Genomic DNA, 22,924 nt, shown 5'->3' on the forward strand with positions numbered 1-22,924 from the left:
TTAAGAATACAAACTGAAGAAATAAAATGCTTATTAAAGCTATTTACCATCTCTGTCCTGTTAGTGATAAAACTATCATTTACTAATATTTGACCTGGGAAATAATTAGATAAAGTGGAGGGAGAAAGTGATTTGATGGTTTCCCAGAATTTAATAGGATAATTTAGATTTTGTGATGTTTTTTTAAATCGGTTTAAAATCGGACTCACTGTGTTCAGTGTGTGAACAATAACAATGCATCATCTCAATAATTTTAAATTATCGTCTATTATTCATGGAGTAAAGTTTTGTTATGTAAAGAATTCAATGTTTTTAAGAATCAGAATCCAGAAGCTGAAGAACTGACTGAAGAAACATTGTCCGAGTTCAGATTTTTATTAAAAATTTCTCACAGCTTTTAGATTCACAAAACAATAACGTGAACAGTGACTAACATGCTAATATAATTTTATTTATCATTTTCAACTCAACTCTCGCACACAGAACATTTATGCTTTATAAGAAAATACATTTAAAAATAAAGTTTTATGTTTTATAAAATGATATGACAGGAAAGTGAAAAAGTTCAGAGAGTTAATTGTTTAATTTGTTAAAAGTCTTCTCACTTCAACAGTCGTTTCCCATCTAGTCGTCATTAGAGACTTCAGCTTATTTATCATCATTTTGAAGGTTGTATAAAAATATTCTATATGTCATATACAGTCTGAACTTGTACAAACACACCAGGAATCCCTCTGCTGTGTGATAACATTTCGGCCTCATGCTGCCGGCTGATTGGTCCGTCACGCTTCCTGTTTGCTGTACAAACTGCTCTTCCTCCTCGCCCGGCGTCCTTGTCCTCCTGGTCTCTTCAGGTCTTGATGCTCTTCGGGTCTTTCTCCGTAGGCGATGCGTTCACCAGCTCGTACCCTGCTTTATCTCCCGGCGGTGGATTCTGACGTACGGCCCTCCTGCGCAGGAACACGACCGTCAGCAGGTAGCAGAGCAGACCTCCAAACACAAAGACCACCTGCAGACCCAGAAACCTGCAGGGACACACAAAGACTGTTTCAAGATTGTTCAGATTTGCGACCAGGTGACCAAATGTCGTGGTGCATTCACAGACCACCTCATCTGGACTCACCTGTGTCTGAAGCGGTCCAGGTCGTAGTATTGACAGGAAGTCTGTTTGCCGCACTTTTTACCCCACAAGATGCAGGTGGTGTCGATGACGCTACCGTACAACACGGGGCCGGGCATGAAGGCTGCACACACACACACACACACACACACACACACACACACACACACACACACACACCATCAATGTGTAAAGAGCATTTCCAGATTAAAATTTGCGTGTTCTGAGGACGGTTTGGGGGGTCAGAGACTCACCCAGAACCCTGAACAGCATGTACTGGACCCCCACGGCGAAGGACTTGTCCTCCGCGGGAACCGTCCTGCAGCGGAGACACAAACACCACATTTTACATGAAACCAACGAAGAAGAAGAAGAAGACGGGGCTGTTGCTCCGCGACGGGTTGGAACTGTTTAAATAAAATAATAAACTTTAAGTAGAAAGTTGTTTTTCAAAACAAGGTTAGTTTTTTTTTACACAATTGAATGAAGATTCAAACATTTCAAACCAAAGCAGGAAAATAAACCAAAGAAAGTAAAAGGTTTAGTGAAATGAATAAAAGGCTTCTTTGAGAAGTGATTTAAAGGATGTCAGAAGCCTCAGAGCTTCAGACAGGAAGTCCCAGATCCAAGGGGGACCACAGAATCCAGGTCCACCTTTGGTCTTAGGTCTCTGGGTGCAGTCGAATAGTCAAAAAATAAGGTCCTAACTCCTATTCCTATCTCCTATTCCTTGACCTCTGGGGAAAACGTCACGGGGTTAAGGAAAGGCGATAGGAGAACTCAAAAGGACTTAGGAAAAGACGACCGCGGTGCTCAGAGAATCCGACCGGACTTTCACTAAGCTACGTCATTATAATGCGGCCGCTGATGATTGACAGCTGATGATCGGCACCGGCGATTGACGTGCGTCTGCGCTGGAGAAACTACAATAATGGACTACAAAAAGCGCATCGTCCACTTCTCCACATGTTGGTTTTATCAACAGCTGGTTCACTGACCGGCTTCAGGTCCAGCAGCTCCTCCTTCCTGTTTGACCGTTGTTTTATTTACTTTTCATTTGTGGTTTTAGTTTCGTTTTTGTCAAACATTTGTAACATGATTGAAATAAATAAAAAAAAAACATTCAATGTTTATCACTGTCCACACATTTATTATCACTATTCCAATTACTATATGTCTGCATGAAAGTCATTGTTAAATATGTAAATACACATATCGTTTGTTTTCATTAACGGCCGAGGTGTGCGGCACTTTAAATGTTGCTCTCGCAAAGAATTGTGGGTCGGCGTGATCTCCTTTCCTATCGCATAGGAAGGTCCGTTGCATCCTATGCTAAAGGAGCTCTGAAAGGAAGCATTGGAGCTCCTTTCCTTTGCATTTAGAGAATTCGAACGGCTCTTATCATGGCGGCCACTTGTTTACTTCCGGGTCACTTCTTCAGTTAGGATCCTTCCTAAGCAAAAAAGACTATTCGACTGCACCCTCTGAGTAGTTCAGGGATCTCATTTATGTGCTGTTTCAAACTGTTTCAGACTGTTTAAAATTTTTTTTCAAAGTGTTTCAGTCTGTTTCAAAGTGTTTCAAAGTGTTTCAGACTGTTTCAAAGTGTTCAGACTCTTTCATTCTTCACATCACCAAACTATTTGTTGTCAAATCCTTCACACGACGCAGATTAAGTAAAGAGAATCAGTGATCCAGATGGTTTCATTTTCTCAGCCGACTTTATAGTTGCAATTAAAGTTTGATTCCTGTCAGTTCTACTTTGTTCTCCTTCAGCCTGTTTGTGTCTCATTCTTCCATCATTGTCCTCAAAGTCGTGACTGAACTCCTCAAACTGAAGGTCAGAATGAAACCAGCTGACCAGCTGCTTTCTAGAGGAGCCAATTACCAAATTGAGATCAGCTGAGTCAGCTGCTGACGCCCAGGTGCCTGCTGGGAAATTAAAATGCTCTTCCTAAGAAGCCAGATTCCCAGGTTGCAGTCGAATAGTCCAAAAATTAGGGGTGCGGTCGAATAGTCTTTTTTGCTTAGGAAGGTTCCTAACTGAAGAAGTGACCCGGAAGTAAACAAGTGGCCGCCATGATAAGAGCTGTTCGGATTCTCTAAATGCAAAGGAAAGGAGCTCCAATGCTTCCTTTCAGAGCTCCTTTAGCATAGGATGCAACAGACCTTCCTATACGAAAGGAAAGGAGATTACACCGACCCACAATTCTTAGCGAGAGCAACATTTAAAGTGCCGCACACCTCGGCCGTTCATGAAAACAAACAATATGCCTATTTAAATATTAAACAATTACTTTCAAGCAGACATATAGTAATTGGAATAGTGATGATAAATGTGTGTGGACAGTGATAATTGAATGGCATTTTTTTTATTTTTATTATTTCAATCATGTTACAAATGTTTGACAAAAACGAAACTAAAACCACAAATGAAATGTAAATACAGCAAACGGTCAAACAGGAAGGAGGAGCTGCTGGACCTGAAGCCGGTCAGTGAACCAGCTGTTGATAAAACCAACATGTGGAGAAGTGGACGATGCGCTTTTTGTAGTCCATTATTGTAGTTTCTCCAGCGCAGACGCACGTCAATCGCCGGTGCCGATCATCAGCTGTCAATCATCAGCAGCCGCGTTTTAATGACGTAGCTTAGTGAAAGTCTGGTCGGATTCTCTGAGCACCGCGGTCGACTTTTCCTAAGTCCTTTTGAGTTCTCCTATCGCCTTTCCTTAACCCCGTGACGTTTTCCCCAGAGGTCAAGGAATAGGAGTTAGGACCTTATTTTTTGACTATTCGACTGCACCCTAGGTCCTAACTCCTATTCCTAACTCCTATTACTTGACCTCTGGGGAAAACGTCACGGGGTTAAGGAACGGTGAAGGAGAACTCAAAAGGATTTAGGAAAAGACGGCCATGGTGCTCAGAGAATCCGACCGGACTTTCACTAAGATACGTCATTATAACGTGCATGCTGATGATTGACAGCTGATGATCGGCACCCATGTTGTTGGTTTTTTAAACTGGTACACTGACCGGCTTCAGGTCCAGCAGCTCCTCCTTCCTGTTTGACCGTTTGCTGTATTTACATTTCATTTGTGGTTTTAGTTTCGTTTTTGTCAAACATTTGTAACATGATTGAAATAAATAAAAATACCATTCAATTATTATCACTGTCCACACACATTTATCAACACAATTCCAATTACTGTATGTCTGCATGAAAGTAATAGTTAAATATGCAAATAGGCATATCATTTGTTTTCATGAACGGCCGAGGTGCAACACTTTAAATGTTGCTCTCGCAAAGAATTGTGGGTCGGCGTGATCTCCTTTCCTTTCGTATAGGAAGGTCTGTTGCATCCTATGCTAAAGGAGCTCTGAAAGGAAGCATTGGAGCTCCTTTCCTTTGCATTTAGAGAATTCGAACAGCTCTTATCATGGCGGCCACTTGTTTACTTCCGGGTCACTTCTTCAGTTAGGAACCTTCCTAAGCAAAAAAGACTATTCGACTGCACCCTCTAAATGCAAAGGAAAGGAGCTCCAATGCTTCCTTTCAGAGATCCTTTAGCATAGGATGCAACGGACCTTCCTATACGAAAGGAAAGGAGATTACGCCGACCCACAATTCTTTGCAAGAGCAACATTTAAAGTGCCGCACACCTCAGCCGTTCATGAAAACAAACGATATGCCTATTTGCATATTTAATAATTACTTTAGGATGTAGAACGTTTCCTGTAGAACAGGTCCTACCTGAGGATCATCATGTAGGACGGCGTCTGGGAGAAGGAGGCGATGAAGCTGGTGATGCCGAGCAGAGACACGAAGGTGACGAGGAGGCGGGAGCAGCCGCTGCCGCAGGTCCCAGGGGAGGCGGAGCCGAGGCCGGCGACACACCGGCACTCTGTGTAGTTCTACACAGACAGACAAACAGAAAGACAAACAGACACACGGACACACGGGTGAGACGGCGTCCCCTACAGGCTGCAGAGGTCATTACAGAACACACAATGTAATAATGATTCATCGGCTCGTAGAGTCTGAGGCTGGTTAAAGCCACGGGGATTCTGTAGTAACGGTGGTTATGATTACATCCGTTCCCTCTCTGGGAAGAAGACGTGGCTGTTGTTGCAGTGAAGTCACAGCTTGCGGCTGACGAGTGTATAATCAGTCACCTCACGTTTGGGTTTTATGTTTCCTGGAGTGAAATAAAAGTGAGTCGCTTCGTCCGGTAAACGCCTGTTTTATTCCTTCGAGTTGGTTTGAGAAACGAGGTCACTTCCTGCACATCTGGTCGACTACTTTCCAACATTCACTTTCATTTTAATTTCATTGTAACTGGTTGAATTAAAGCCAACGGGAAGATACATATGTGTAATTTCTCAGTATAATCATAGCGGTGAAGATACTGTGACAGGAAGTGACCTTTCACTTTCACTACGTGAACTTTTACATTTCAACTAATCTGTTGAAGATGAGACTTTTTCTCGTCAAAATTGATGGATTCTTCCGTGAACTTTCGGCTTCCAGCAGCTGTTAGTCGTCTGCTGACTGACGGTTACATGGAGAGCTTTGTTTGGCTTTAATAATATTGTTTGTTCTCGACTTCCACAGAAAAACACACTAAACTCACGAGAATCATTTGGAATGAAAACAAAACGACGAGGCTGAGATGGGGAGATGAAGAGAGATTATTAAATCTGCAAGAAGAGCGACACGAACATCAAACCACAGCTTCAGTAAAAATCCTCTTACTGTGGCTTTGTTGTTGTTGGTATCCGTCTCCATAGCGATGCAGCCGGCATGGCAGGGAGACCTGAACTCAACACCGTCAGAACCACAAACCGGGTTGAAAGCCTCCCGAGGACACCGGCAGCTGGCGCTGCACGACAATGCACCGCTGCTGGAAACACAAACACGTTACGTCATTGGCAGCTGTGGTGGTCAAGTTCCCTGTTCATGTGTTCCCCGTCGGTGGTGAAATGAGTTCCCTGTTCATGTGTTCCCCGTCGGTGGTGAAATGAGTTCCCTGTTCATGTGTTCCCCGTCGGTGGCGAAATGAGTTCCCTGTTCATGTCCCCGTCGGTGGTGAAATGAGTTCCCTGTTCATGTGTTCCCCGTCGGTGGTGAAATGAGTTCCCTGTCCATGTGTTGCCCGTCGGTGGTGAAATGAGTTCCCTGTTCATGTGTTCCCCGTCGGTGGTGAAATGAGTTCCCTGTTCATGTGTTCCCCGTCGGTGGTGAAATGAGTTCCCTGTTCATGTGTTGCCCGTCGGTGGTGAAATGAGTTCCCTGTTCATGTGTTCCCCGTCGGTGGTGAAATGAGTTCCCTGTTCATGTGTTCCCCGTCGGTGGTGAAATGAGTTCCCTGTTCATGTGTTCCCCGTCGGTGGTGAAATGAGTTCCCTGTTCATGTGTTCCCCGTCGGTGGTGAAATGAGTTCCCTGTTCATGTGTTCCCCGTCGGTGGTGAAATGAGTTCCCTGTTCATGTGTTGCCCGTCGGTGGTGAAATTAGTTCCCTGTTCATGTGTTCCCCGTCGGTGGTGAAATTAGTTCCCTGTTCATGTGTTCCCTGTCGGTGGTGAAATTAGTTCCCTGTTCATGTGTTCCCCGTCGGTGGTGAAATGAGTTCCCTGTTCATGTGTTCCCCGTCGGTGGTGAAATGAGTTACCTGTTCATGTGTTCCCCGTCGGTGGTGAAATGAGTTCCCTGTTCATGTGTTCCCCGTCGGTGGTGAAATGAGTTCCCTGTTCATGTGTTCCCCATCGGTGGTGAAATGAGTTCCCTGTTCATGTGTTCCCCGTCGGTGGTGAAATGAGTTCCCTGTTCATGTGTTGCCCGTCGGTGGTGAAATGAGTTCCCTGTTCATGTGTTCCCCGTCGGTGGTGAAATGAGTTCCCTGTTCATGTGTTGCCCGTCGGTGGTGAAATGAGTTCCCTGTTCATGTGTTCCCCGTCGGTGGTGAAATGAGTTCCCTGTTCATGTGTTCCCCGTCGGTGGTGAAATGAGTTCCCTGTTCATGTGTAGGGTCGGTGGTGAAATGAGTTCCCTGTTCATGTGTTCCCCGTCGGTGGTGAAATGAGTTCCCTGTTCATGTGTTCCCCGTCGGTGGTGAAATAAGTTCCCTGTTCATGTGTTCCCCGTCGGTGGTGAAATGAGTTCCCTGTTCATGTGTTCCCCGTCGGTGGTGAAATGAGTTCCCTGTTGATGTGTTCCCCGTCGGTGGTGAAATGAGTTCCCTGTTCATGTGTTCCCCGTCGGTGGCGAAATGAGTTCCCTGTTCATGTCCCCGTCGGTGGCGAAATGAGTTCCCTGTTCATGTGTTCCCCGTCGGTGGTGAAATGAGTTCCCTGTTCATGTGTTCCCCGTCGGTGGTGAAATGAGTTCCCTGTTCATGTGTTCCCCGTCGGTGGTGAAATGAGTTCCCTGTTCATGTGTTCCCCGTCGGTGGTGAAATGAGTTCCCTGTTCATGTGTTCCCCGTCGGTGGTGAAATGAGTTCCCTGTTCATGTGTTCCCCGTCGGTGGTGAAATGAGTTCCCTGTTCATGTGTTCCCCGTCGGTGGTGAAATGAGTTCCCTGTTCATGTGTTCCCCGTCGGTGGTGAAATGAGTTCCCTGTTCATGTGTTCCCCGTCGGTGGTGAAATGAGTTCCCTGTTCATGTGTTCCCCGTCGGTGGTGAAATGAGTTCCCTGTTCATGTGTTGCCCGTCGGTGGTGAAATTAGTTCCCTGTTCATGTGTTCCCCGTCGGTGGTGAAATTAGTTCCCTGTTCATGTGTTCCCTGTCGGTGGTGAAATTAGTTCCCTGTTCATGTGTTCCCCGTCGGTGGTGAAATGAGTTCCCTGTTCATGTGTTCCCCGTCGGTGGTGAAATGAGTTACCTGTTCATGTGTTCCCCGTCGGTGGTGAAATGAGTTCCCTGTTCATGTGTTCCCCGTCGGTGGTGAAATGAGTTCCCTGTTCATGTGTTCCCCTTCGGTGGTGAAATGAGTTCCCTGTTCATGTGTTCCCCGTCGGTGGTGAAATGAGTTCCCTGTTCATGTGTTCCCCTTCGGTGGTGAAATGAGTTCCCTGTTCATGTGTTGCCCGTCGGTGGTGAAATGAGTTCCCTGTTCATGTGTTCCCCGTCGGTGGTGAAATGAGTTCCCTGTTCATGTGTTGCCCGTCGGTGGTGAAATGAGTTCCCTGTTCATGTGTTCCCCGTCGGTGGTGAAATGAGTTCCCTGTTCATGTGTTCCCCGTCGGTGGTGAAATGAGTTCCCTGTTCATGTGTAGGGTCGGTGGTGAAATGAGTTCCCTGTTCATGTGTTCCCCGTCGGTGGTGAAATGAGTTCCCTGTTCATGTGTTCCCCGTCGGTGGTGAAATAAGTTCCCTGTTCATGTGTTCCCCGTCGGTTGTGAAATAAGTTCCCTGTTCATGTGTTCCCCGTCGGTGGTGAAATGAGTTCCCTGTTCATGTGTTCCCCGTCGGTGGTGAAATGAGTTCCCTGTTCATGTGTTCCCCGTCGGTGGTGAAATGAGTTCCCTGTTCATGTGTTGCCCGTCGGTGGTGAAATGAGTTCCCTGTTCATGTGTTCCCCGTCGGTGGTGAAATGAGTTCCCTGTTCATGTGTTCCCCGTCGGTGGTGAAATGAGTTCCCTGTTCATGTGTAGGGTCGGTGGTGAAATGAGTCACCTGTTCATGTGTTCCCCGTCGGTGGTGAAATGAGTTCCCTGTTCATGTGTTCCCCGTCGGTGGTGAAATGAGTTCCCTGTTCATGTGTTCCCCATCGGTGGTGAAATGAGTTCCCTGTTCATGTGTTCCCCGTCGGTGGTGAAATGAGTTCCCTGTTCATGTGTTGCCCGTCGGTGGTGAAATGAGTTCCCTGTTCATGTGTTCCCCGTCGGTGGTGAAATGAGTTCCCTGTTCATGTGTTGCCCGTCGGTGGTGAAATGAGTTCCCTGTTCATGTGTTCCCCGTCGGTGGTGAAATGAGTTCCCTGTTCATGTGTAGGGTCGGTGGTGAAATGAGTTCCCTGTTCATGTGTTCCCCGTCGGTGGTGAAATGAGTTCCCTGTTCATGTGTTCCCCGTCGGTGGTGAAATAAGTTCCCTGTTCATGTGTTCCCCGTCGGTGGTGAAATGAGTTCCCTGTTCATGTGTTCCCCGTCGGTGGTGAAATGAGTTCCCTGTTCATGTGTTCCCCGTCGGTGGTGAAATGAGTTCCCTGTTCATGTGTTCCCCGTCGGTGGCGAAATGAGTTCCCTGTTCATGTCCCCGTCGGTGGCGAAATGAGTTCCCTGTTCATGTGTTCCCCGTCGGTGGTGAAATGAGTTCCCTGTTCATGTGTTCCCCGTCGGTGGTGAAATGAGTTCCCTGTTCATGTGTTCCCCGTCGGTGGTGAAATGAGTTCCCTGTTCATGTGTTCCCCGTCGGTGGTGAAATGAGTTCCCTGTTCATGTGTTCCCCGTCGGTGGTGAAATGAGTTCCCTGTTCATGTGTTCCCCGTCGGTGGTGAAATGAGTTCCCTGTTCATGTGTTCCCCGTCGGTGGTGAAATGAGTTCCCTGTTCATGTGTTCCCCGTCGGTGGTGAAATGAGTTCCCTGTTCATGTGTTCCCCGTCGGTGGTGAAATTAGTTCCCTGTTCATGTGTTGCCCGTCGGTGGTGAAATTAGTTCCCTGTTCATGTGTTCCCCATCGGTGGTGAAATTAGTTCCCTGTTCATGTGTTCCCTGTCGGTGGTGAAATTAGTTCCCTGTTCATGTGTTCCCCGTCGGTGGTGAAATGAGTTCCCTGTTCATGTGTTCCCCGTCGGTGGTGAAATGAGTTACCTGTTCATGTGTTCCCCGTCGGTGGTGAAATGAGTTCCCTGTTCATGTGTTCCCCGTCGGTGGTGAAATGAGTTCCCTGTTCATGTGTTCCCCATCGGTGGTGAAATGAGTTCCCTGTTCATGTGTTCCCCGTCGGTGGTGAAATGAGTTCCCTGTTCATGTGTTGCCCGTCGGTGGTGAAATGAGTTCCCTGTTCATGTGTTCCCCGTCGGTGGTGAAATGAGTTCCCTGTTCATGTGTTCCCCGTCGGTGGTGAAATGAGTTCCCTGTTCATGTGTTCCCCGTCGGTGGTGAAATGAGTTCCCTGTTCATGTGTAGGGTCGGTGGTGAAATGAGTTCCCTGTTCATGTGTTCCCCGTCGGTGGTGAAATGAGTTCCCTGTTCATGTGTTCCCCGTCGGTGGTGAAATAAGTTCCCTGTTCATGTGTTCCCCGTCGGTGGTGAAATGAGTTCCCTGTTCATGTGTTCCCCGTCGGTGGTGAAATGAGTTCCCTGTTCATGTGTTCCCCGTCGGTGGTGAAATGAGTTCCCTGTTCATGTGTTCCCCGTCGGTGGCGAAATGAGTTCCCTGTTCATGTCCCCGTCAGTGGCGAAATGAGTTCCCTGTTCATGTGTTCCCCGTCGGTGGTGAAATGAGTTCCCTGTTCATGTGTTCCCCGTCGGTGGTGAAATGAGTTCCCTGTTCATGTGTTCCCCGTCGGTGGTGAAATGAGTTCCCTGTTCATGTGTTCCCCGTCGGTGGTGAAATGAGTTCCCTGTTCATGTGTTCCCCGTCGGTGGTGAAATGAGTTCCCTGTTCATGTGTTCCCCGTCGATGGTGAAATGAGTTCCCTGTTCATGTGTTCCCCGTCGGTGGTGAAATGAGTTCCCTGTTCATGTGTTCCCCGTCGGTGGTGAAATGAGTTCCCTGTTCATGTGTTCCCCGTCGGTGGTGAAATGAGTTCCCTGTTCATGTGTTCCCCGTCGGTGGTGAAATGAGTTCCCTGTTCATGTGTTGCCCGTCGGTGGTGAAATGAGTTCCCTGTTCATGTGTTCCCCGTCGGTGGTGAAATGAGTTCCCTGTTCATGTGTTCCCCGTCGGTGGTGAAATGAGTTCCCTGTTCATGTGTTCCCTGTCGGTGGTGGGTATTTCCCGGCATCGTAGCTCATGTACCCGGTGTGTGAGTAGCTACCTGGGAGGAAAGACCCCGGCGACTTCCTGTGTTGGGCAGCCAATGAGCAGCAGCGGCCCGGAAGAGAAGACGCAGAGCAGGATGGCGGCTGTGCACAACTTACTGGCACCGCTGACGGACAGATTCAACCTCCGCATCAGGACTCCGCCCAGGACGGTTCCCAGCACCGACAGCGGGATACAAACTCCTCCTGAAAGAAAAGAAGCGGGTTGACGGCGCTGCAGCTGCTACGAGACACAACAAATCACACCGGTGAGAACTCACCGATCATCAAGGTGGAGAGGAAGACCGTCTGACTGAACTGCCTCTCGATGAACTTGGCCATGAAGGTGGCGAGGCCAGCCAGCAGCGCCGCCAGGTTGACCTGCGCCAGAACCACCAGCAGGTAGATCGTACTCCGCAGGGTCCGGAGAGCGATACGAGGAAAACCTGTTCACGTGGCACAATACAAAGTCAAGTCAAAATTTTAACTGGAACAAGAAAATGGTGCTGCATATCTAGATCCTCTCAGCGTTGAGATCGTCCTCTTGTCCTCCCTGAATCCTAAATGGAGGAACCAATGTTGTCTCCTGGGTCTGTGGTCCCCCAGAGGTCATTCGTCCAGAGACCAGACCAGACTATGTGGAGACACCAGGGACTGTCTGTGGTCCTCCAGAGGTCTATGATAGTAGTTCACATTAGTCCAGAGACCAGACCAGACTATGCGGAGAAACCAGAGACTGTCTGTGGTCCCCCAGAGGTCTAGCTAGTAGCTCACATTAGTGATGAAGTCATGAACCCAGACAGGGTTTACAGATCTGGACTCTTGACTCAGTTCAGTAACGACACCCTTTAGTCGCCTCATCAGACAGGAAACAGAAGAGGAAAAGAGGCCTCTTACTTTTGAGGAACTGAAGCAGGGAGCCTTCCTGGGGGGGGTTTGTCTGCTGCTGCTTGCTGTCGGGTCTCGACTCGACTTCGTCTGCAGCATCCTGGACAAATATGGAAGCAGAACATCACATGCTGAACTTTCAGTCTGCTTTTAGGGAGTCTGCGTGCCGGGAAGGTTTACATTCAGGACTGTCAGACACTTAAACTTCAGATGATGGGCGAGCTATGTGGTCTGGTGTGTTGGAACAGAGAGGTTTCATTGTTGGACTAACTATGTCACTCCGGTGATGAGAAGTCGGTTAAAGTTGACACATGAGATGACCTTTGACCTGACGAGCTGGTCTGAGCAGGAAATATTATTTTCAGGCTTCCTTTTGTTTATTGCCGTGATTTTAACTTCTGACGGAAAACATTGAAGTCACTGACGTGTTTATCAGTCGATCCACCGTCCTTCTCTCCTCGTCATGTGATAATATAATCCTTCATTCATATAAATCGGTTATCAAAGATGTACAAGGAGTGGCTGGTGACTAGAGACCGGCTTATGTTTGTTCACGGAGGTGGGCGTGGTGTCGTTTGGTGGGAAAGCTTGATTTCCTAATCCAGATGTGGAAATGATTAAATAAAATGAAACAATAGGGACAGAGAATACGACCTAGTCATAGATCACAGATCAATATCAGCTGTTGGACTCTTCCTCTCTTCGTGTTCTCATGTTGTGTTGCAAATAAAATAGTTGTTTTATGACCCAAAATACCAAAATATAAACGTTTAAAATTAATGAAACTAAAAGCTTCTGTCACCACGTAAATGAACTGCAAACATGTTAAAAGAACTCTAAAGTTAATTATTATAAATGTGTATTTACGCTCCTTAAAACAACCCTAAAGTGAATTATAAATGTGCAGAACAACGTTTCCCGTAAAAAGCCTGAACGGACTCTGAAACTTCCGATCAGTTCGACATTTATTAGCCGAGGTGATGAAAGAACGTTTCTTTGTTCTTTGTTCTTTGTTACGCAGATAAACAATAGTGAATGTGGGGTTGTTAACCAGCAACTTTGCAAGAAAATCAGATAAAAATCAAGATAAAAAAAACAAATATGTGACACAGAGAATTCATTTTCAACTGAACAGTGGATTGAAGTACAAAATGCCTTTCTGTATCTGCTGCTCTTAAATTTAATAGAACACAGCATACTTACCCCATTTAAAATATTATATGTGTAAATCTGTAAATAAGTCAAAGTTAATTTAAGTTAAAAAATGTAGAAATGTCCAAACATTGAACCGATTATGATGTAAATGTAGCAGAACAGGCAAAGGTTAAAGACAGAGGAGGTCATTTGGAAAAACCACAGAGACCTTAAATGCATCGCCGAACCAATAAAGCCCCCCCCCCCCCCCTCTTCAGACGTCTGTTCAAAGCCCCGCCTCTTCGTTCAGTCCTGTCATTGCCACAGATATTTATTATAATGTCAGAGAATTGAACTTTCTATCGGTGTGTTACGAGTAATACAACAGAAAGTGTTTGTGAGTAGAATCACCTACTCCACCTTTTAGGAGAAACGATGATATTAGAAGTGTACTTTTAGTACATCTGATATCTGGCAGGTGGAGTCTGTGGAGGAGTTTTGGCTCCGTCGCAGAAGAACATTTCTTCACAGAAACGAGGCCTTGCTGCCAGCAAGTTGCTGCCAGCAGGTTGCTCAACACCAACAGTGTTTTTATCTGATACGAAGCTGCTTCCAACACAAACAGCAGCCAAAGTCCAAATTTTCATCTGACTGCAGCCACGCCAAACTGCAGACTCACTTTCACTTTCACTCATACAGACTCTTACTTAACGTTCTCACTAAAAGTGGAAACACTAAAGTCAATTCAACACTTTTGAGACACAATTGAGATCATAAAATGTTTTTCTAACCACATTTGACCTTCTGGAGCCAAAACAGATGAAGAGCCAGCGAGAGGAACCATTTTAAAGAGGATTTTGTTATCTGATGAAAATACTTTTCTCTGTAGAAACCTGTCTGGAGGTCACAAGGATTCATAGAACCAGAATTATATATGTTACCCTCAGTGTAGTAAACCAGCCGACGTGTTATTTGTGTTAATGTTTGGGTGTTGATGGAGCAGCTACAATGTTAGCATAGCCTAGCACCCATCAACCAGACTCCATTCAGAAAACCAGCATTTTAACAGTAGTTATCTTGTGGTCTTGCAGACAGACCAAACAAAGCATGACTTCACACTTTTTACTGATCACCATCATTATGGAGTTATTTCAGCATCCTTTTCATCTGGTTATTGATATTAAATCACAGATAACTACTTTATTGTGGGTTCCTCCAGCTGCTTTGCCGCCATTCTACTCTATCTGGTATTATTGAGTAGTTTCCTCTGAACTGATGATGCAACAATCTGAAGTGTTCTGTGAAAGTTTAGCACTCTCCATGTGAGGGAATTTGAGCAGAGTCTAACTTTCCATCAGAGCCAAAACTCACAAAGTGATTCGTGTCGGAACTCGTCAAGCCGACTGACGGATAAACGTGTCTGAATGAATCTAATGAAGCAGGTAATTATGCTGTTTGTTTCTGTCGGTTACAAATGTTGACGACATCAGATAGAAGATTTCATAAAAACAGTCACACGGCTGAATGAACCCCTTAAAGCCCTGATGGTCCTGGATGGGGGTCTGGTCCTGCTATTCTGGTTCCTTGTACATTCATCATCCAGGTTTTCTGATGTTAACACAGAACTGTTGTTGCAGCAGCGTGTTGTTGCAGCAGTGTGTTGTTACAGCAGCGTTTTGTTGCAGCAGCGTTTTGTTGAAGCAGGGTGTTGTTGCAGCAGCGTTTTGTTGCAGCAGCGTTTTGTTGCAGCAGCGTTTTGTTGAAGCAGGGTGTTGTTGCAGCAGCGTTTTGTTGCAGCAGCGTTTTGTTGCAGCAGGGTGTTGTTACAGCAGGTTGTTGTTGCAATGTGTTGTTGCAGCAGCGTTTTGTTGCAGCAGGGTGTTGTTACAGCAGGTTGTTGTTGCAATGTGTTGTTGCAGCAGCGTGTTGTTGCAGCAGCATGTTGTTGCAGTGTGTTGTTGCAGCAGCGTGTTGTTGCAGTGTGTTGTTGAAATGTGTTGTTGCAGCAGCGTGTTGTTGCAATGTGTTGTTGCAGCAGTGTGTTGTTGCAGCAGCGTGTTGTTGCAGCAGCGTGTTGTTGCAGTGTGTTGTTGCAATGTGTTGTTGCAGCAGCAGCGTGTTGTTGCAGCAGTTTGTTGCAGCAGCATGTTGTTGCAGTGTGTTGTTGCAGCAGCGTGTTGTTGCAGTGTGTTGTTGCAGCAGCGTGTTGTTGCAGTGTGTTGTTGCAGCAGCGTGTTGTTGCAGTGTGTTGTTGCAGCAGCGTGTTGTTGCAGCAGCGTGTTGTTGCAGTGTGTTGTTGCAATGTGTTGTTGCAGCAGCAGCGTGTTGTTGCAGCAGTTTGTTGCAGCAGCATGTTGTTGCAGTGTGTTGTTGCAGCAGCGTGTTGTTGCAGTGTGTTGTTGCAGCAGCGTGTTGTTGCAGTGTGTGGTTGCAGCAGCAGCAGCGTGTTGCAGCAGCTTGTTGTTGCAGCAGCAGCATGTTGCAGCAGCGTGTTGTTGCTGCAGTGTGTTGTTGTAGTAGTATGTTGTTGCAGCAGCGTGTTGCCTCACCTCCTTGTCCATGCTTTTGGGGAAGAAGAAGTATGGCAGCGCGGCGAGGAAGAGGAGGCAGGACGCCACCAGGAAGCCGAGCCACCAGGCCCCCACCCAGCGCAGGTCCTTTTGGTCCAAATGGATCTGGTCTGGAGAAAGAAGACACTCTAGTCAAGAACTGTTGTCATGACAACGGGGCTCAACGCAACTGTGAAGCTTCTCTGTTGCCAAAAATCTCGATCAGTCTGAAACAGCAACAAAGAGGAAGGGCCTACTGTCCGGACCGGTTGCTGACTGGTTTCTCTTTGAGACTCATTTTAATCCACACATTGTCTTCCGTTGGTTAACGACGTGTTTCAAAACGGTTTCCAACTGTGACCGGTTGGTTTCCGTGGAAACGCTCAGGTAAGTGGCTTGGGAACACCGATTTAAAAGTAGGATGGGTAAAACAAAACAGGTCTGACGAAACTGAGACATTTGATCTGGTTTAGATTACGTTAGATGACCTGCAGCTGTGATTCTGCCTGATGTTTGTAACACAGGTCTAAGAGGAACCGCGAGGAGGGTCGGCCTCTGGGGGTTCAGAGTCTTTGTTTTGTTTCACAAACAAAGACTTTCTTCATTATTATTCCCCCAAAAAGACAAAGACGAGCCTAAATGATCATCGATGTTAACGGCCGCTTCATTCATATGGTTTTCATGCCGTTGTTATTTCCCACATCTTTATCATCTGAATCACCAGATTGAATTTTTACTTCTGTTTGTTAAGTCGTTTAGGCTCTGCTCTGATGTCATCCTATAATGAAATCCCAATAAAAAAACAACTGGAGAATAAACCAGACAATGCAGCAAAATACAGAAACATGATATCTAAACTCGAGCGGCAACGATTTACAACTATTCTCTATCTGGTTCTCATTCACTGTTGATGACTCACACGAGACCAGCAGTGAGAAACAATATTACACCCACCCACCCACACACACACACACACACACACACACACACACACACACACACACACACACACACACACACACACACACACACACACACACACACACACACACACAGACATTGTCTAAATAAGTGCATTATGAAGGAAAAATGTGCTGCATAAACATACACGTCCTCCTAAACATACATATTATACATGCTTGCATGAATATACAAACTGCTGCCTGCACATACACACACACACACACACACACACACGGTGTGAAATCACTCAAACTGCCGCCAGAGTTCAACGTTTTTAAAATTATTGTTCACAGTTTAAAATCACACAGTTTAATGAATTACTTTTGTATACCGTCAGATTTTCAGCAGCCAGATCTGTCCTGAAAGAGACTCGAAGAGACTCTGTATTACTACAAACTGACAATAATAATAATAATAATATACATATATAATGATTGAGGGTTAACGCTCTTTAATATTATGATTCCTGCTAAAGTTGAGAGAGCTGGTAGAGTTCTTGTTTGTGACAAATACTTGTGACGTCTCCAACACGAAGATGAGACTCGACCGCACTGTTTTCGGATTCGTTGTTTCCTGAGTTACAAACAAACATCCTGTTTTTCGAGGATTTTGGATTTATGCATATTTAATATAACTCCTGTTGATCAGGAAAAAGTGTGGAGTCATGCTTTGTTAGGTCTGTCTGCAAGACCATAATATAAGTACTTTTAAAACACTGGTTTTCTGAATGGAGTCTGATTGATGGGTGTTATGCTATGCTAACATGATAGCTGCTCCATCAACACTCCAAATAAGGTCATCTAGACATGAAGGCAGCAGATGAAGAGACGTTTCACAGCTACAGTCTGTCACGTTGTTATTGAACTGTCGGATGGTTCCTGTCGGAGGAAGCCACCGACAGTAATCAGCTCCTGACACAGGAAGTCCTCCGTCTTATGAAGAGTATCAGACGGAGGACTTCAGCCCAGCCGTGGAGCCGTGGAGCTGTGGAGCAGCGTCGCCTCACCTTTAGATAACTTGTCAAAGTCGACGTAGAAGCGCAGCATCATGGAGCCGCTGATGAAGCCGAACGCCGGACCAATGGACGTCACGGCGAGGAGGATCCCTGAAAAACACGATGGAGGACAGAAGTCTAGTTTACCAGCTTATGTGCAGTCATGGATGGGTGGGTGGTTGGATGGATGGATGGATGATGGACAGATGGGTGAATGGATGGATGGACGGATGGTGGATGATGACTTCAGTAACGGCGGCTGGATGAACGTACCGAGGTAGAGGGGCGAGTTCTTCCTGCTGGCGTGGTCGTCGATGTAGGAGATGCCGAAGGGTTGGATGGGGACGGCGGCGATGCCCAGCAGCAGCTGACCCAGGAGCAGCAGAGGGTAGACCCCCCGCTGGGCGTGGCTCTCCCGCTGGCTGCAGCTCTGATTGGCTGTTGAGGGTTTGAAGCTGCTCTCTGATTGGCAGAGGCTGGAGCTGTTATCACCCAAGGCTGCTGGGAAACAGGAAGGTGAGTTTATGTGACATCATGTTGGACTCATGAACTGTACTTTTTAAATCTGACTGTATTTTTCACATCTCTACCTTGATATCGAGCTAACATGACGATATTCACGGTTATTCCGATGACAGAAATTTACCACGATCGACTTATTTTGAGTGTTTTTCAGAGATTTAATCTTTCATCATCCCTCGTTGAGAAGTTAGTCTGTGTTAAGACTATCTTCTGGTCCAGACAGATCCTCTAACTTCTGGTCCTGACAGATCCTCTAACTTCTAGTCCAGACAGATCCTCTAACTTCTAGTCCAGACAGATCCTCTAACTTCTGGTCCTGACAGACTTTCTAACTTCTGGACCAGACCGATCCTCTAACTTCTGGACCAGACCGATCCTCTAACTTCTAGTCCAGACAGATCCTCTAACTTCTGGTCCAGACAGATCCTCTAACTTCTGGTCCTGACAGACTTTCTAACTTCTGGACCAGACCGATCCTCTAACTTCTGGTCCAGACAGATCCTCTAACTTCTGGTCCAGACAGATCTGCGTCCTGATGCAGACCAGAAAGATCGAGTTTCATGTTTTTGGTGCGTGTCACAGTAGACGGCATCAGACGCCGGCTGGGATGCCTCCCATTGCGTCTTCACTCATATCACAGCTTGGTCAGCGCTCCACACTCCCCTCTCACCTGTCGTGACACGCTCCTTACCTGCATAGTGTCTTTTCAAAATTAACTCCACAAGAAGTCAGGATAAGGCAACTTAACCACTTAGTTAGGTTCACCTTTATTCTTAGACACAGGAAACTAACAGCAGTCTGCTGGGTTAAAGTCCTGTGTTTGTTTGACCCACCTCCCTCACTCCCATCTCTCTCTTTAGACTACATATGTTGCTCTACCCATAATGCAGCGGGAGGCTGCATCACAAAGAGACGCAACCAAGCTGATCATCATCTAGAATCATTCCGTTTCATTGGTCAGATCTTGTTTCTTTGTTTGAGGGGTCAGAATTAGGACTAGGATAGAGGTCCTGGAAGTCCTAGAGGTGGATTCTCGACCTGCAGACCAGGACCCAGAGTTGTTGTTTGTGTGTGTGTGTGGTCTCACTGCTGAGGCGGTCGGTGTATTCGTACGCTCCGCCCAGGAAGTGAGGCATCGCGATCAGCAGCGAGGCAAGGCAGGCCAGCAAAGCTCCTCCTCCAATGAACCGCGGCCGGTGGACTCGACTTCCCAAGAAGCTCACGAAGACGATGAGGATGGTGTTCCCCACCTGGACACACATACACACACACACACACACGCACACAAACACACACGAAATGACAGGATAAATCCAGTAAATGAAGATAGAACAGGACGTGTGTGAGAGAACAATCAAGTTTTGTGTGGTGCTGGAAACCTCGTTGAAGGAAGCCAGGAGTCCAGACTTCTGACTGGAGAACCCGTAACGTCTCTCGATGGTGGAGATGGAACTCTTCATGTAGCCAGAAACCAGCAACTGGGAGAGCTGGAGCATACTGTGGCAACAGACGAAGACCTGGAGGAGGAGAGGGGGGAGAAGAGGAGGAGGAGAACAATGAGAATAATAATAAGAATGTCTAACTTGATGAAATCTGCGGTGATTTATGATCAAGATGAAACTGATCTGAGAACAAGTGAAAGGCAGAAACAACAGGTGATGAGTTGTTTGTGACACGATGAGGTCATCAGAGTTTCATGAGGAAACGTTTGACCTCAGAGAACAAAACCCGGATGGACTTCAGGAAGTCAACACTGGGTCTGGACCAGTACGGGGTTCCAGGTCGGAGGTGGGAGCTCTTCTGTCCTATTCCTGAGAAGTTAGTCGAGTTACATCCAAACTGTGTTCTGGTCCACTAACTGGAGCAGAAATCAGAGTTTTCCATTAAAACCACGAGTAGATCCAGTTTGTGAAGCAGAAACCGACCTTGACGCTGTTGAAGGGACTCCGGCGTCGGCCAGGACGTTGCGACCCCGCGGGGTCAGAGGTCATGGCGAGCTCGTGGGCAACCATGATGCAAGTTTCACCTCCAGAAGAAGAAAAAACCTGTCAGACACAAACACAGTCAGACCCACGGTGGTGTAACCGACGTCCAGCACGGTCACATGATCCGGTCATGTAACCCTGTCATGCGATCCATTCACGCTGTCCTGTGTAAACAGAATTCCAGAAGCGTGAAGAAGCTTTGTGCTGCAAGTTTGCACAAAGAGAGCTACGCTGTACGCGCTTTCAAGAGAAACTCAATGCAGCAACACGGAAACAGAGAGACGAGGAATTAACACGCAGATTAACATGCAGTTTTCATGGTGTTTTTAAAGCTGAATTAATTCTGGTCCACTACTGTTGCTGCATTGTTGTACACACTGTGAGTTTGCTGAGACTTTAACCTTTCAATCAAGCCATAACGCTTGTTCATTTTGAATGCTATCAACCGACTGAATGGGTGGTAACCACTGGCAACACAAGTTTGAGGCTTTTATTGTGAAGGAGAGACAGAGCAGAACATATTCAGCATTTCTATCTTTTCCAGGATAATCACTAAGCGGGACTACAATTTTACTAAGTATTTACAGGTAAAGGTGTTTCAGTGATTTTTCATTTTCGAAAATAGCAATCAGTAACAGAATTGTAAACTCAAATACTTCTCATTCATCATTCAAAAAAGTCAATGTTGCTAATTTCCTTCACATCGTTATTTGTACATTTGAGCTAAAACGTCTCAAAACAAGAGACACGAAGGGAAGAAGAATCAACCTCAGAGGAGCAGGAAGGGAGAGAGCTTCCTTATCAGCGGAATGTCAACAAAGTCTGTGGTCGTGTTATCAGAGCCGAACGTACAAGTCACCTCCTGACACGATTCTGCTAGAGTTACACAATCACCAGATGGCCGTGTTTACACCACTGTTTGTGCTGCCACCTAGTGGTGACACTGTAAGGGTTAGCCGACGTTAGCATGCTATCACGCTAACTGACTAAGATTGTGAACATGGTAAAAGTGATACGTGCTAAACATCTGCGTGTTAGCATGGTCCATTTAGAGTCCAACAGACCAGAAAGCAGGGGATGCTTCAGGGGGCGGGGCTACCTGCTGATTGACAGGTTACTGCCCCATCTTGTCTGGAGGTTGTTTTCATTTTGGTCACCTAAAAATCTTGTGTCACTTCTGGTTCCAGAAACCAAGATGGTGACAGTCAGAAACCAAGATGGTGACAGTCAGAAACCTACTTTTTCAGTCTTAGTTCAACAATGTTTTTTTAGAGCAGCACCTAGCGGCGGTTAGAGGAGCTGCAGTGTATTTCTGTCTGACAGCTTTACATTACTGATGTACTAATTAAGGCACTAATGTTGGTTGCTGCGTCCCTAAAGAATCCCAGTAATTTAACTGTGTGTCACTGTGGGATGAGGAATAAGTCTGATTGTATCATCATCATCATCATCATCATCATCATCATCATCATCTACAAAATAAAGTTGAATGACATTAAAAGGTGTTTTCCTTCAATACAGCAGACGATGTTATTGAGTTAAACTGATGTTATGGAACATGTCAATCTGCAAACTAGAAATTAAAATACCGGTATACATACTATAATTATTACTCTCGGAAAGTAAAGAGGAAAGAAAAGTACAAAGGCCTGTAATTAGATGAAGAACTTCCCTCCACCAAGAAAAATCAGCAGAAGTGTCAATAAATCTGACTCTTCTGAAACTTTGCATCGTTTGATTTAAGTTTGGAAAGTGAGAGAACCAGCTTTTAAAAACCAGTTGAGTCCCATTACTCCCAGTAGTCCCAGTAAAAGGCTGAAAGGTCCCACACAGAAATGGTTCATTCAGACTCACTGTGAAAGCTGCAGCTCGTCGCTCTGGTTTTCCCTCGTTTCATTAAACCTTCCTGTCTTTCCAGTAGCTGACAGTCCTGCAGCTCTGCTCCACAAACCAGGAGGAGGGCCCAGGAGGAGGAGGGAGTAGGAGGGGAGAAGGGAGGAGTAGGGAGAGGGGCCAGGAGGAGGAGGGGAGAAGGGAGGAGGGGCCAGGGGGAGGGAGGAGGAGGAGAGAAGGGAGGAAGAGGAGGTGCTAGGAGGAGAGAGGAGGAGCTTGAATTTGAACCCTGGGTATTGAAGGCAGGATTAGAGTTTGAGAATTCTTGCAGTCTCACGTTGCATTTTGGGAAATGTAGGCATCAGACCACTGAGTAATTATTGTTTACTTATGTATAATATCTTTACTGTTACTATTTATGTTTTTCTGTCTTACTTTATATATTTTGATGTTTATTGTAAGTTTGATCTTAATTCTAATGTGTGTTTAAATAATATTAGATGTCTGGTTTAAATTCAGGGTTGACAAGAGAAAGTTTAGTGAATGTGTGGTAGTATCAGTATGGTAGTACCTGTATGGTAGTATCAGTACGGTAATATCAGTATGCTAGTACCTTTATGGTAGTATGTGTACTGGACCTCACAGATGATGTGTGCGGTGCGATCATGTGACCAGCAGGTGGCGCCAACGCCAAATCAAATGTTCTTTAACTTTCTGCAGCTTCACATGAGTTTGATAAAATACCTGATGATCAGTGATGGAAAGTACATCATTTACTTGAGTTCTTTACTGGAGGATTTCCATTTTATGTAACTTTATGACATTTATCTCTAAACTTTAGTTACAATTCAGATTGATATCATACATGAAAACAGACTACATGTTTATGAACAATGTTCCATCCATCCATTTTCTACCGCATATCCTGTATTCAGGGTCGCGGCTGGAGCCGATCCCAGCTGTCATTGGGC

At 46.0% G+C, this 22,924-nt stretch overlaps 1 protein-coding gene across 4 annotated transcripts; it reads right to left on the reverse strand.

Annotated features, from left to right (window-relative positions):
• Nucleotides 1-362: 362 nt before the first annotated feature.
• slco2b1 (solute carrier organic anion transporter family, member 2B1) lies at nt 363-22,100 on the reverse strand. Of its 4 annotated transcripts, none has more exons than XM_084028385.1 (15): nt 21,975-22,100; nt 20,061-20,180; nt 19,515-19,652; nt 19,223-19,385; nt 17,887-18,111; nt 17,626-17,724; nt 15,657-15,787; nt 11,983-12,073; nt 11,367-11,531; nt 11,103-11,292; nt 5,874-6,018; nt 4,872-5,032; nt 1,375-1,439; nt 1,124-1,244; nt 363-1,025 (listed from the first exon to the last, which is right to left on the reverse strand). In XM_084028385.1, the coding sequence occupies exons 2-15, from the start codon at nt 20,145-20,147 to the stop codon at nt 851-853; spliced, it is 1,956 nt and encodes a 651-aa protein (XP_083884511.1). In that variant the 5' UTR covers nt 20,148-20,180; nt 21,975-22,100; the 3' UTR covers nt 363-850. The 4 variants fall into 4 exon arrangements, with proteins under 4 accessions (XP_083884511.1, XP_083884509.1, XP_083884510.1 ...); XM_084028383.1 differs by having other exon boundaries at nt 5,874-6,021; XM_084028384.1 differs by having other exon boundaries at nt 17,887-18,114.
• Between the last annotated feature and the right edge of the window lie 824 nt (nt 22,101-22,924).

This window comes from Eutrigla gurnardus (assembly GCF_963514095.1).
Source record: "Eutrigla gurnardus genome assembly, chromosome: 15".
NCBI classification, from domain to species: domain Eukaryota; kingdom Metazoa; phylum Chordata; class Actinopteri; order Perciformes; family Triglidae; genus Eutrigla; species Eutrigla gurnardus.

What these genes read in the sequence shown, in the direction of transcription:
- slco2b1 (XM_084028382.1), bottom strand. Translation starts at nt 20,147, where the DNA reads ATGGTTGCCCACGAGCTCGCCATGACCTCTGACCCCGCGGGGTCGCAA. An exon ending in ATACACCGACCGCCTCAGCA is followed by an intron (nt 18,115 to 19,222) that starts GTGAGACCACAC and finishes CCTGTTTCCCAG; the next exon opens with CAGCCTTGGGTGATAACAGC. An exon ending in TCCTACATGATGATCCTCAG is followed by an intron (nt 1,440 to 4,871) that starts GTAGGACCTGTT and finishes TCTCCGCTGCAG; the next exon opens with GACGGTTCCCGCGGAGGACA.